This window comes from Anopheles aquasalis, chromosome 2, assembly GCF_943734665.1.
Source record: "Anopheles aquasalis chromosome 2, idAnoAquaMG_Q_19, whole genome shotgun sequence".
Taxonomy (NCBI): Eukaryota; Metazoa; Arthropoda; class Insecta; order Diptera; family Culicidae; genus Anopheles; species Anopheles aquasalis.
The window spans coordinates 5,926,074-5,939,959 of NC_064877.1; the positions used below are offsets into that span (position 1 = coordinate 5,926,074).

Here is a 13,886-nt window from a genome sequence, read left to right on the forward strand (position 1 = left end):
AATAGCAACGATCGTCCTTTGCTTGTGCCGTCTTCGGTCCAGTACTACAGGCCCGCACTTTATGCTCTCAAACAAGTTAATTCGATGGGCCTTGGGCAACATTCCTTAACATAATTCTTCTTCTCTCCTTCGCTTCGTCTCTACTTCGCTCTCACTGCCCTCCGAGGTAACGCGGTAAACCGAAAACATGATCCACGATCGGGCACCAGCATCCAAAAGGATCAACACAAACGCGATCATCGAAATCGCGCGAGATGAAGAAGCCGCACCGCACTGGGGAACCGGCCCTTTGGCCCCATTGGATTTTTCAACAAGGATCTTTACCGATTTTCACTACACCTCCGCCTCGTAACAACGAAAACACTTTCTTGAGATTTTAGCGCGAGACCGTGCGGGAGCGTGCGTCCGCGAGAACCGCCGTAGAAAAAATGACCGAGTTTATCGTTTCATCGTTGCCAGAGAGCGGAACCAAAACACGAGAGAGAGAAACGAGCGTGGCCCGAACGAATCGGCACTATGGGTGCGTTTGTTTGCGGACGTTCGCTGGCGAGTTGGTCTAAAAACCACAAAAGTTATCAAAAAAAATCTGGTATTATTCAGAGGCCGTGTATTGGAACAGCTTTCACGGTACAGTGAACCCCTTTTCCATCCCCATGCCCTGGTGTGGCCAAGGTGATTGTTATTTTTAGACACATCAAGCTATTTATAGATTCGCTTGATTCAACGGCGACTCTGATTGGAAAAATCTGCACTCCGGATCAACCTTCCCAGCAACCGTTGCAATCGGTTAGGTAGGCTTCATCGAACAGTTTCCCATTTCCTTGAAGCAATCATTACGTTATCCATTTTTCATTTGAAGCCCAAGCTGTACAATGCAATACACCCTGTAATCAAGAACACGATGCATGAGGAGCAAAGGGTTTTATAAATTCTAAAATTCGTTTCAGAATCAGACCTGCCTTTTATTGAGGCTTTCCATGCCCACTTTGGCTGACATTTGCTGGGTACAAGTTAGGACAAAGGTTGCGGAACTATTTCAAACCGTTCTCAGGGAAAACTGATATAGCTCAGGGAAAACTGATCAGCATTGAAATGCCAGGGGATCAGGGATCATGAATTTGTTGAATGCATTACAAAAATAAAAGAATTTAAATTGTTTTCTCTCCTCCTGTTCATTTATTTCATACTTCAAGACCATGAAGTACTACACAACATGAGTTGTTTTCGCGTTAGTAATATCCGAAATTCGTTTGGTTAAGCTCCTGATGAGCTATCAGAAATATCGAGTCTACGACTTCGGTGCAGTGTTAATACTAATTAAACATCCGAAATTAGAATGGTTGAGATTTTCGTCCATCGATGCCTTTAAAACAAATCGAAGACAGTACGACGAGGTAGTCAATGCTGCCGGGTCCCGGATGATGCGCCGTTCCTAAATGAAGCCAACCGCTTGTCACTCCCGCCTTGGAGATCAGCCGTATGATGCTTAGGTAGAAGTCGGTACATCATCTCGCGGGGTAAGAACATCCATCGACGTTACCCGAATAGGGTAATAAGTACGTTCGAGATGCTGTAAAAGAAACAAAAAATTAAGCATTAGTTGCAAGCACTCAACTGACGGCATCATGTCACGGGGAAGAGGAATAAACGAACTTACCTGAACGTTAAAATAAATAGAAGCGGTTTCGCATGAATTCCATGTGCGATGATGACGCCATGACGCGATGAGAAGATTTTGAAGAAGAAAATTGGGCACGTGGTCAGCAGACGCCTGCTAGACCGAAACGGATGCCACAATTCCACGCCGCTGTACCGGCGGCGTGCTAAGTGGTGTAGCAGCCATCTTTGCTCGGCTCTTTTCACGTCGCAGCGCGTTGCACTCACACACGTGTGCCATAGGAACACGCACGCACGCACAACGGCTGAAACGGACGATGACCTCACACGGCGTTTCACGAATTTCTTTGCAGGGAATTTCGGATAACCACCTTCTAAAAGATGCGGTACCTTGGAAAATTCCACAATCCGAAATCCGATGAGAAAAACGTCTTCGGCCTCGCCTCGCCTCGCCACCGCCACCCGGGCCCTACCACACGGGACCGCGTGGCACAGGACACCGTTGTTCACTCCACGGATGATACGAGAAAAGTGACGCGGAACACTGGGTTCCTATCCGGTTTATATCAACATTGAAGCGCTGGTGTGGGTAACGGCAGCTTCCATGGCGAAATCACACACAGAGATGCTTGGCTTTTTGCCAGCATTATCCCTCGTGCTAGAGATACCTAAATCGTAAAGTGCCGGTTCAGGTAGAAACTCGAAAATCCTTTGATTCTGATACAGTCTGCACTAGTTGTTCGCGTTTTTCGAAGGATTTTCAACCTTTCTTCAAACGATCGCTCTATTTTCCGGTCGCACTTTATGGGCGTGTGTAGCGACACGCATGTATGCTAGTGTTTGTGTCGTTCCACTTTCCGTCCGTTCCCGGGGCGAATTCTTTTCGCTCGCACATCGAGCCAAAATGTGTTCTCGGAACTCCAAAAGTTTGTGTTTTTGGCTTCAAAAATGCCTGATTATTCGCCGCTTTGATAGCTTAAATTATGTTGGAATATTCATCGCCATTGAGCAATATATTTCCACGGGGAATTAAGAGTAAAACCGTTTGCTATAACTCCCGGCAACCGCTAAGTGTACCCGGAAAAATGCTTGCCCAACGACGCTCAAATGCACCGATAAATGACGCTAACTTTCTTACCAAAATCAGTTCTTTTCAGTTCGCCCAAAAAAAAAGGGTCACACATGAATAAAGGAAACGAAATCATAATTCTGTTGTCATTCTTTGCTTTATTAAAACAACCAACGATGAGCCGTATTAGGGCTGTGTAGATGCTGCTGTCGGATGCTAAAATCTTATTTATCAACATGCTTACCCACTGTAAAATAATGCTCGGTTAGTCTGAAGGCTGAAATGAAATATGTTATGCCTTGGTTTCCCCAAAAATAAGCTACAATTCCCGGCGACTGCCGGGCCCTTGCCGTTAATACGCATGCGCCGTAAATTGCATCGCAGCCAAAGCGTCCTTCTTTCATCATCTTGATAGTTAATGTAAAATATGGCATACTTTTCCCGTGGCTTGGGCGTCTTAGTCAATGAAGAACCCATTTATGAATATTCTTTTATCAAACTCAATTCCAGAGATCATTCACGGATCGTTACCTGCCGGTGCTCTCTGTGTTGCACATAACGGTCGGTATATAGTAGACCCAACCCAAAGAGAGGCAGATACCCCGGGCAATATAAAGCAGTAGTTTTTGTTTTAAAAGACGCATTCATTTTATCACTGTAATATTTGGTGACGGTATATGCGTAAGATACTGATCATCGCTTGATCGCATCTATCAGAACTGCATTCTGATAGAATTCATCACTTCAACTCAGATTGTTGTGTGCCAACGGCGCGACGATAGTTTTTCCATTTCAGTTCTTTCAGTTCTTTCGATTCTCTTTAGCTTTTGCTTGTTGTCGGCTTGTTGTAGATTTTCCAATTTCGTGTCCGTTTTTTCGTTTGTTTTCCCCTCGTTTTAGACCAACTTCCCGCTAGAAGAGATCGTGATGCGAATGATCAGTTTTATCAGATGTTCACCCAACCGGATTGATATGCTTTTGATAAGATGCGATGTGTTCCTGCTAAAGTGCTTCGTTCAGGGTTTTCATTTTCTCATTTTCGTTCTCTGCCAGATTCACAACTCAACAGGTACGATGACGACGGAGACAGTGGTGTGTCTAGTGGACCAAGATGCTACACCAATGTGCATGATGCGACTGGTAATGCCAGGCCAGGTCCGACCAAGGCCCAATGACTTCTCAATTACGGGGTAGAAAAATTCAGTCCTTTCTGTGTTTCGTGCGTCGTGTCTTTCAAAAGTCCGTAAGGTAATGAAACGCTTCTTCTTTGGTGCACCTTCTCTCAATTAGCGTGTCTTGGGGTTGTTACCTAATTTATTCGGGATTACTTTTTGTTAAAGATCTTCTTTAAGTTTACTGCTTGATGTTTCTTGTTTTTACTTTACAGCATACTCATTACGCACACACGCATGTAGACGCATCATAGGCACTGATAATTAAAGTTTTGTCAATCTCAGTGCCAAACAGGAATGTATAGTTTTGTTGCAATGCAGTCCCTGTTGAACGAAGTAGAGAACCTAATGGTGCTTCCGGTAACATGCATGTCCATACAGGGACAACTAGATAAGAGCCGTTTAGGCAGTAAATCCAAAGGTTCATGCAACTTCTACAAGTGTAACTGGGTTAAACCTGGGGAATTTATGTTACTGGCGGGAACCTTGTCGGATAACTGGAAGCGCACTATCAAATACCGCGGAGTGACGCTAGAAATTCTGGTAATCTATAAAAAAAAAAATACCCTCGGCCGCACGTTGCGGTTGCGAGCAAAAAACAGAATGGCCAGCCGGGGCTCCCGATGAGCTATCAGAAATATCGAGTCTACGACTTCGGTGCAGTGTTAATACTAATTAAACATCCGAAATTAGAATGGTTGAGATTTTCGTCCATCGATGCCTTTAAAACAAATCGAAGACAGTACGACGAGGTGGTCAATACTGCCGGGTCCCGGATGATGCGCCGTTCCTAAATGAAGCCAACCGCTTATCACTCCCGCCTTGGAGATCAGCCGTATGATGCTTAGGTAGAAGTCGGTACACCATCTCGCGGGGTAAGAACATCCATCGACGTTACCCGAATAGGGTAATAAGTACGTTCGAGATGCTGTAAAAGAAACAAAAAATTAAGCATTAGTTGCAAGCACTCAACTGACGGCATCATGTCACGGGGAAGAGGAATAAACGAACTTACCTGAACGTTAAAATAAATAGAAGCGGTTTCGCATGAATTCCATGTGCGATGATGACGCCATGACGCGATGAGAAGATTTTGAAGAAGAAAATTGGGCACGTGGTCAGCAGACGCCTGCTAGACCGAAACGGATGCCACAATTCCACGCCGCTGTACCGGCGGCGTGCTAAATGGTGTAGCAGCCATCTTTGCTCGGCTTTTTTCACGTCGCAGCGCGTTGCACTCACACACGTGTGCCATAGGAACACGCACGCACAACGGCTGAAACGGACGATGACCTCACACGGCGTTTCACGAATTTCTTTGCAGGGAATTTCGGATAACCACCTTCTAAAAGATGCGGTAACTTGGAAAATTCCGCACTCCGAAATCCGATGAGAAAAACGTCTTCTGCCTCGCCTCGTCACGCCACCGCCACCCGGGCCCTACCACACGGGACCGCGTGGCACAGGACACCGTTGTTCACTCCACGGATGATACGAGAAAAGTGACGCGGAACACTGGGTTCCTATCCGGTTTATATCAACATTGAAGCGCTGGTGTGGGTAACGGCAGCTTCCATGGCGAAATCACACACAGAGATGCTTGGCTTTTTGCCAGCATTATCCCTCGTGCTAGAGATACCTGAATCGTAAAGTGCCGGTTCAGGTAGAAACTCGAAAATCCTTTGATTCTGATACAGTCTGCACTAGTTGTTCGCGTTTTTCGAAGGATTTTCAACCTTTCTTCAAACGATCGCTCTATTTTCCGGTCGCACTTTATGGGCGTGTGTAGCGACACGCATGTATGCTAGTGTTTGTGTCGTTCCACTTTCCGTCCGTTCCCGGGGCGAATTCTTTTCGCTCGCACATCGAGCCAAAATGTGTTCTCGGAACTCCAAAAGTTTGTGTTTTTGGCTTCAAAAATGCCTGATTATTCGCCGCTTTGATAGCTTAAATTATGTTGGAATATTCATCGCCATTGAGCAATATATTTCCACGGGGAATGAAGAGTAAAACTGTTTGCTATAACTCCTGGCAACCGCTAAGTGTACCCGGAAAAATGCTTGCCGAACGACGCTCAAATGCACCGATAAATGACGCTAACTTTCTTACCAAAATCAGTTCTTTTCAGTTCGCCCAAAAAAAAAGGGTCACACATGAATAAAGGAAACGAAATCATAATTCTGTTGTCATTCTTTGCTTTATTAAAACAACCAACGATGAGCCGTATTAGGGCTGTGTAGATGCTGCTGTCGGATGCTAAAATCTTATTTATCAACATGCTTACCCACTGTAAAATAATGCTCGGTTAGTCTGAAGGCTGAAATGAAATATGTTATGCCTTGGTTTCCCCAAAAATAAGCTACAATTCCCGGCGACCGCCGGGCCCTTGCCGTTAATACGCATGCGCCGTAAATTGCATCGCATCCAAAGCGTCCTTCTTTCATCATCTTGATAGTTAATGGAAAATATGGCATACTTTTCCCGTGGCTTGGGCGTCTTAGTCAATGAAGAACCCATTTATGAATATTATTTTATCAAACTCAATTCCAGAGATCATTCACGGATCGTTACCTGCCGGTGCTCTATGTGTTGCCCCTCACGCGACCGGAACGTTTTCGTAGAAATGTTTATTTCCGTATTTTCATCTCAATCTTACTTTGAAGGAATGTGTTCTCCGACATTCGTCTGTTGGTTCGTTGTAATCGGTTCTTGAACCGGCATACGTCGAGAGGTGGCCAACCTCCGACGCACAAAAAACGCACCCTTTACCCCCCCATCTAATTATAGCATAGATTTGTTTGCAATCTCTTACCATCTCAACCCAATCGGTTTTCATAATCTGAATCCATTTGTGCATACCACTGTGTTTGCGCATTTTCTACTGTGTTGCTCATGTAGCACTTTAAACAATGGTTGTTCCCTCGCGAACAACTTCAGTTACTGCGTGTTTTTATATCGTAGAACGAAGTTTAGCATCAGTTGAGGTTGTTTTGTCCCATCCCTCCAATGTAGTTAACGAAGAATAATGTAACCGAATTGATTCATAATTACCTTTCGACGAGTTGATCTTCTTTGCTTAACACTATAGCCCACTTCAATCCGTTTTGTCCCTTCGGTTTTCGATTCATTCATCATTATTTTAAGAATCTCCGACAACTTTAACGACGAGCTTACTCTCCATTCGAAACGCATAGCGCATAGCGCATAACGGTCGGTATACAGTAGACCCAACTCAAAGAGGGGCACAGATACCCACAGGCGATATAAAGTAGTAGTTTTTGCTTTACCCCAACGCCCCAGCTGGTAAAAGACGCATTCATTGTATGTATACTGTAATATATGGTGAAGGTATATGCATAAGATGCTGATCATCGCTTGATCGCATCTATCCGAACTGCATTCTGATAGAATTCATCACTTCAACTCAGATTGTTGTGTGCCAACGGCGCGACGATAGTTTTTCCATTTCAGTTCTTTCAGTTCTTTCGATTCTCTTTAGCTTTTGCTTGTTGTCGGCTTGATGTTAATTTTCCAATTTCGTGTCCGTTTTTTCGTTTGTTTTCCCCTCGTTTTAGACCAACTTCCCGCTAGAAGAGATCGTGATGCGAATGATCAGTTTTATCAGATGTTCACCCAACCGGATTGATATGCTTTTGATAAGATGCGATGTGTTCCTGCTAAAGTAGTTAAATGTTAATCAATATTAATATGTATGTGAATCTATGAAAGATTGTAGAAGACCGCAAGCTACCCTTCGTTCAGGGTTTTCATTTTCTCATTTTCGTTCTCTGCCAGATTCACAACTCAACAGGTACGATGACGACGGAGACAGTGGTGTGTCTAGTCAGGGGTAGTAGAGGTTATTGGAAGAACTCTATTGGAACAAACTCGCTACACACATCCTATTCAGGAGGTACGTGGACCAAGATGCTACACCAATGTGCATAATGCGACAGGTAATGCCAGGCCAGGTCCGACCAAGGCCCAATGGCTTCTCAATTACGGGGTAGAAAAATTCAGTCCTTTCTGTGTTTCGTGTGCGTCGTGTCTTTCAAAAGTCCGTAAGGTAATGAAACGCTTCTCCTTCTTTGGTGCACCTTCTCTCAATTAGCGTGTCTTGGGGTTGTTACCAAATTTATTCGGGATTACTTTTTGTTAAAGATCTTCTTTAAGTTTACTGCTTGATGTTTCTTGTTTTTACTTTACAGCACACTCATTACGCATACACGCATGTAGACGCATCATAGGCACATGTGCCGCTATTTCCCGTGACCCTCAGACTATACGTGAACGTATCCTTATGACTGTTTGAGAAGTGCGCTTGCTGTCCTTCATTTTCACTATTCTGCAAGTGCAGTTTATTTCTGTTGCTCTGCACATACAGCCATCGTACGCGAGCCATCGAGCTAATTTTAATTGTGTATTGTGCGCCATAGATCTCTAAATGTCGCTAGGGAGACTGGCTGTTTATTCCTCTATCCTTTTATAGTGCCTGTATGCTATTTTTTGCATGGATCAGGTTTCTTAACGCTACACAAACCCATATACCACTCAGCCTAAACCTTCGCAAGGTTGGCTCCTGGCTGAACTGACTTTGACTGACTGACTGACTGAATGAATCGGAAAATAGTTTCCAGTGCTCAAGAAATCCAACGAACTAAATCGCACTCGATAGTTAATCATAATCGGGTTTCCTACTATCACTAGCTATTGTAAAATTTTCGTAATCCACTTTTGCATCTTATTTGGTAAAAACTGTACACTTGCATCCACTTTTCCGGTTGCTGCCTGCTTGCTCGCTAATGAACGGAACTTGATAAGCAAGCTGTTCTCTGTGCATTGCAACCAAAGGAACTTAAAAAAATATATATTTGTAAAATTAATATAGTAGCGCATACGTAATGGCGACTACTTTCGCGATCCGCATTCCGATTGGAGCTGTCACTGTAGTGTGTAGTTGAATGTTTGTAACTTAATCCTATTCCTAACTCTTACGCTGCGTGAAATGGCTTTCTTCTTCCGTACACCTTAATCTACTCATCGCTACGAAAAACTTTCCGTACTGACGCGTTCTGCAAAGGATTCCTCCCAACTGTTCGCTGACCACCCTACGGACATTCCGTAGTCCTAATGATGCGCAGGATCTACTTAATCCAGTAATTTTCCTCGCTCTTTACCGAGTGTTAGTGTGAATGGTGTCTACTGATTTCAATGCTCCCTTTTCTTATGCTTAACCGCCGTTGAATCTCTTGAAGATGCTTCTTGTTTCAATGTTCTTCCACTAGCGTCTTATACTTTGTAAAATGAACCGATCTCGATCGGTCACCAATCGTCATCACTTTAATTTTTCATTTGTCGGATAACCCGATCTCTCTTTCACTTCAGCTTTCTCTCGATTTCTGATCCAGGATTCCATTTTGTTTCTGATTTTGCGAAGATCCGTTGAGAGAGCCTTTCAGTTTAACGGTGGAATGGAGGAGAGAGTTGGTGATGGCGCCTGTGCAATGCCATGGTTTTGTTGTTTTGCCCGGCAGCATAAGATATAAGATATATTGACCCCACTGTTGCACTAGATTATGCTGACTCTCGTTGGTTCATTCACCGTTCCATCTTCTACGCGCTCTTCTCTTCCTCCACTTCCTCCTCAATCACTGTGCACTAGTATTGGGATTACTTTGGATTTGGACCCATTCGGCCCCTTGCCTTTTGCCGGCTAGACGTTTAATAGTAAGCGCTGTGAGCGTACTGATCAGTTTTTGCGTAGCCCTGCGAATACGCTTGCGTGTCTATGGAAGATGAGATTGATCAGGTTGAGTTGAGAGATGGTGCAGAAGATTTAATATTAATTAAATTCGCTTGTTTCGAAAGAAGTGAAGTATAATGTATGCAGTTTGAAGAGAAGGTAAAAAGAAATACTAAATACTAATGTCCATGTTTCTGATTAATTGCAATCGACATACAGCTGGAATCATTTAGTTTAGAGGAGGGTTACGATCTACTACTTCATTTAGTATCTAATCAAATAAATAAATCAATAAATAAATAGAAAAAAAACAAAAGCATAACAGAACAGTGGTCTGATATTTCGTTCCCTGGCATTCCTGCTCCTACGTGTCCTCGGAAGGGTTCAAGTGGGGAAGTTGGTCTTTTGATAGTACCACCGCGGTTGTTGTAAAGTTAATTTCAGTGCGTTTAACGTGCTCTTACTTTTGTCATTTCACGTTTTCCGACAACTTAAAGCTTCTGGAAACTCAAATAAAAAATTAAATCCTATATGCCTAATTTCAAAACGATCGCAGTTGAGTTGCATGAATCTTTATCGAAGAATGTTTGAAAATGTTACAAATACGCATAATATTGATGCAAAAAAATCCCACTATCCATTGTCTTCATTCTCTCTAGCCTCGGTTAGCGTAGCTACCAGGCTCCCACAAAAGCGCGTTTGGTTCCGTTTGTTTTGTTTGGTTGATATACCCGTCATCAGTTTCGACGAACTTTTGCTGTTCATTGTTCATTTCGATTTCTTGTTTTTAATTGTAGTATTTAAAGATTTCAAAATGCGTTTGAGCTTCGTTGCTTGATGCTTCTTTGATTTTGTCGCTCTTTATACGATTTATTTTGCAAACTCGTTGCATTTCATACGTATTTTCCCATCAGTTTTTCGATTCTTTGCATACCATTGGTAGTGGTGCACTTGGTGCATGTATGTTCTTCGAGTCTTGGAGTCAACTCGAGATTTGGTATTTTGCTTTGTAAAACATATAATATCTATCCCGCGTTTGCCATGGTCTTTCGATTAATTGTTTTGTTGTTAGTAACTTGTCTTTATCACAGCACAGTATTTGCATTTTTGTTTTCATTTTTTATCACAACATATAACAGAGCTCAACTACGATCGTTTCCACCAAGAGCTACCATTGCCTAGTGTGTTTTAATAACGGAAAAACGAAAAATAAAATTAAAAGAATCGTGTGATCTTGGCACAATCGAGAATTGATAGGTTTGTCGGTCCTATTTGCTTTGATAATCTCATGGATGAAGAGCAACTGCTCAGTTCTTCTGTGCTATCGAAGGCACTAGCAATGCTAGTTTCGTTTGTGAACCGATTCTCTACTATCATGACAGACGTGTCATTCTCTTGATTGGTCCCTTTACTTATCCTAATCAAGTGGTAAGATTCGCGCCACTACTAACGAGATGACAAATGTTATTCAGTTCTTCTTGTGAAAGGGGATCGTTACTAAGAACGATATCATTTTTAAGGGGCGTAGAAGGAAGGAGATTAGAATGGAACAAAAACAGGACAAAAAGAAAACCCAAAAGTGGAACATTACTTACCGTAGCCACTGTAGGCGGTCGAGCGATCATCGTACTGCTGGGTAGCGTACGTGTCGGTCGATACCGCACTGTAATCGGTGGTCGTACCGTATGCCTGGCTGTAGTCCTGTGTGGGATACGATTGATAGCGCGTATCGTAAGCCGTAGAGTTGCTGCTTGACAAAGAAACGGGAATGGAAAGACAGAAAGGGAAAGAAAAGAAAGGGGAACCCGAGTTCCTCCAGGTTTAGCTTTGAACTGGTCTCCGGAATCAAGCGATAGCAAGCGAATAGAGTGCAGCTTGGTTAAGCACGTGGCCCCTGCCACATGGGCAAAGCCCAATATACCTGTAGTCGTAGTGGCTCGTGTCGTATTCATTCCCGGTGGTCGCGTAACCCGTGCTGGCCATTGTTGTCGTACCGTACGAGCCCTGACCATAGCCATTGGTGGCGTAGCCCGACTGAGGGGCAGCTGCACTGCCGTAACCGCTCGTATTGGCAGCCGGTGTCGGGTGCTGATACTGATGCTCCATTTGGGGTGGTGGCGCATGCGCATTCGGATCACTGTAGCCACCGTGGTTGGCCATCGGTTGTGGAGGAGCACTGTAAGCGGGGACTGGCGGTGCGGCAGATCCATGGTGCGGTGGCATCGCTTTCGGGGGCAAAGCGCCACGGCTCGGCGGTCCAGCGTCATAGCGGCCACGCTTCGATCCCGGTGGTCCACCGGCTCCCGGTCCCATTCCGCCACGCTTGATGGGCGGTACAGCCGATGGGTTTCCACCCTGCCGGTTATCAAACTGTCGAGGTGGTGGCGGCCCTTGACCGTAGCCTCCTCCTCCTTGACCGCCTACGGGGCCTCCGCCACCATTATTTTGTCCGTACCCTCCCATGGGGTTGTAGGAAGCGGGTGGAGCTCCACCATATCCGCCACCAGCGCCACCAGCACCCATACCACCCCCATTACCGCCCATTCCACCTCCAACACAACCCATTCCACCACCTCCTCCACCCATTCCGCCACCAACGCCACCATACCCTCCAGCACCGCCGTTTGGACCACCATGACCACCATAACCACCGCCATAACCGCCGCCTCCATTACCACCGCCCCCGTAGCCACTGCCACCCCGTCCACGACCACCCATGCCGCCACGGAACGGTCTTGGACCTCCATAGTCACCGCAACCTCCATTTCCACCACCAATATTACCACCGCCGCCCCCACCTCCATACCCTCCACGACCGCGGCCCATACCACGGGACATGAATCCGCTACCGCCACGGCCCCGACCCATACCACGAGACGAGTAGTACGGAGCGGACGAGGAGTGTGTCGATTGTATGGACGACTCTTGCGGGGCAACCGTTGCTAGGCTACTGGAATCAGCCGTCTTGATTGTTTGTTTCGGTGACATGTGTTCGGATTCGGCTGCGCTCGCTCCGGTTGCACCGGATTGACCCGAGCCGCCGCCACCGGCTGTGGCATTCGAAGCTCCTGCACCACTGTTCGCACCACTTTGTCCTCCCGCTGGTCCACCGGTGGTGGAGACGGGTTTCGCTGCAGCACCATTCGCCTCCGGGCCTCCCTTAACACCTCCTGCGTCACCACCGCCATTCTCGGCCGCGGCAATCGCAGCCGGTGGACCTCCACCCGAGCCATTTGCAATCGAGGCCGGTGGTCCGCCACCGTATCCGCCAGAGCGGCCACTACCACCCATGGGTCGGCCACCGTACGGATTAACGCGGGACATCGGAGGTCCACCGCCCCCGCGCATCGGTCCGCCCATACCACGGCCCATTCCGGGGCCACCACCTCGCATCATGCCCCCACGGCCTCCACCACCCCCGCGCATCATCGGTGGTCCTCCACCACCCATGCCCATGCCGCGCGGACCACCCATCCCCGGTGGACCGCCACCACGCGAACGTCCTCTGAAGGAAAAGGGAGAACTAGAAGGGAAAGGTGAAAGGAGATGATCGAAGATAAATAATAAATTCCGGAGGATGGCCAATCGAACGAGGTAAACACTTACTTGCCGCGGTCACTGTAACCGCCGCGCGGAGGCCCACCACGTCCCCGGTAGGCACCCCTCGGAGGGCCTGACATATCCATCATTTGTGAGTTTTTGTGTGTTCTCCCTCTTTGCTTTACTTATCCACAAACTGCTCTCCGGTCTGGGTTTTGCTTTTCAATTAGTCACCCTGCAGGAAAAGAGAAAAAAAATCAATAAATCGATAAAGACACAACGGAGCTTCCGGATGCGAACACTTGCAAACGAACACGAAATTTGCGGATTGAGCAGCTCCAGTTTCGAAAGGGACGAATATTTTAATTCTTCACCACTAGAATACATAGAAAAATCTTCCACGAGCCCCGGCGTTTCCGGGGTGAACGCAGGCTTTTCTTCGATTTATTCACCTGTTTATCACTTTTCCTCCGGCGAAATTCCACTGCCCAGCATGCAATTCACTATTTAACGATGCCCCAAACACCGAAACACGCCACTTACAAGCAAACGAACAGATTTATCGGAAATTTTCACCGGCCCGGGCCTTCGTTCTAACTTTTCTTCAAGATGGCGATACGGAACAGTTTGGAAAGCTTGGGACAGCCTTTTTCGCTGCATTCGCCACTTTCGCCTGCTGTTATGTTGTCTCACGTACACTTCGAAGCGGTCGTGTACATACACGTCGAATTCATGACACGCACAC

The 13,886-nt window shown here is 45.9% G+C and overlaps 2 protein-coding genes and 2 long non-coding RNA genes across 6 annotated transcripts in view; all 4 read right to left on the minus strand.

The window, feature by feature from the left end:
* LOC126571356 (extracellular sulfatase SULF-1 homolog) overlaps window positions 1-420 on the minus strand; it is a 37,027-nt gene extending 36,607 nt beyond the window's left edge. For both annotated transcript variants that reach the window (XM_050229802.1, XM_050229803.1), the window contains exon 1: window positions 325-420. The gene's annotated coding sequence lies outside the window, so the exon portion shown is untranslated. The remainder of the gene's footprint in view (window positions 1-324) is intronic.
* Window positions 421-1,165: 745 nt separating this feature from the next.
* On the minus strand, window positions 1,166-2,139 carry LOC126571424 (uncharacterized). Its single transcript, XR_007607890.1, has 2 exons — window positions 1,658-2,139; window positions 1,166-1,570 (listed from the first exon to the last, which is right to left on the minus strand). It is a non-coding gene; the product is annotated as an uncharacterized LOC126571424 (long non-coding RNA).
* A 1,824-nt stretch (window positions 2,140-3,963) lies between these two features.
* On the minus strand, window positions 3,964-5,359 carry LOC126571423 (uncharacterized). The gene is made up of 2 exons (XR_007607889.1): window positions 4,874-5,359; window positions 3,964-4,786 (listed from the first exon to the last, which is right to left on the minus strand). It is a non-coding gene; the product is annotated as an uncharacterized LOC126571423 (long non-coding RNA).
* A 2,583-nt stretch (window positions 5,360-7,942) lies between these two features.
* On the minus strand, window positions 7,943-13,753 carry LOC126571370 (uncharacterized). Of its 2 annotated transcripts, none has more exons than XM_050229836.1 (5): window positions 13,594-13,753; window positions 13,208-13,376; window positions 11,523-13,124; window positions 11,197-11,348; window positions 7,943-9,644 (listed from the first exon to the last, which is right to left on the minus strand). In XM_050229836.1, exons 2-5 carry the CDS (start codon window positions 13,288-13,290, stop codon window positions 9,580-9,582), a joined length of 1,902 nt encoding a protein of 633 aa, XP_050085793.1. In that variant the 5' UTR covers window positions 13,291-13,376; window positions 13,594-13,753; the 3' UTR covers window positions 7,943-9,579. The 2 variants fall into 2 exon arrangements, with proteins under 2 accessions (XP_050085793.1, XP_050085794.1); XM_050229837.1 differs by lacking the exon at window positions 13,594-13,753 and adding an exon at window positions 13,442-13,568.
* Window positions 13,754-13,886: the final 133 nt, after the last annotated feature.

Bases quoted from the DNA above. Each gene is read 5' to 3' on its own strand.
- LOC126571370 (XM_050229836.1), bottom strand. From the start codon at position 13,290: ATGATGGATATGTCAGGCCCTCCGAGGGGTGCCTACCGGGGACGTGGT. The intron at 13,125-13,207 runs GTAAGTGTTTAC...TTTCCCTTCTAG, and splicing joins GGTTACAGTGACCGCGGCAA to TTCTCCCTTTTCCTTCAGAG. The intron at 9,645-11,196 runs GTAAGTAATGTT...CATCTTCCATAG, and splicing joins GACCGCCTACAGTGGCTACG to ACACGCAAGCGTATTCGCAG.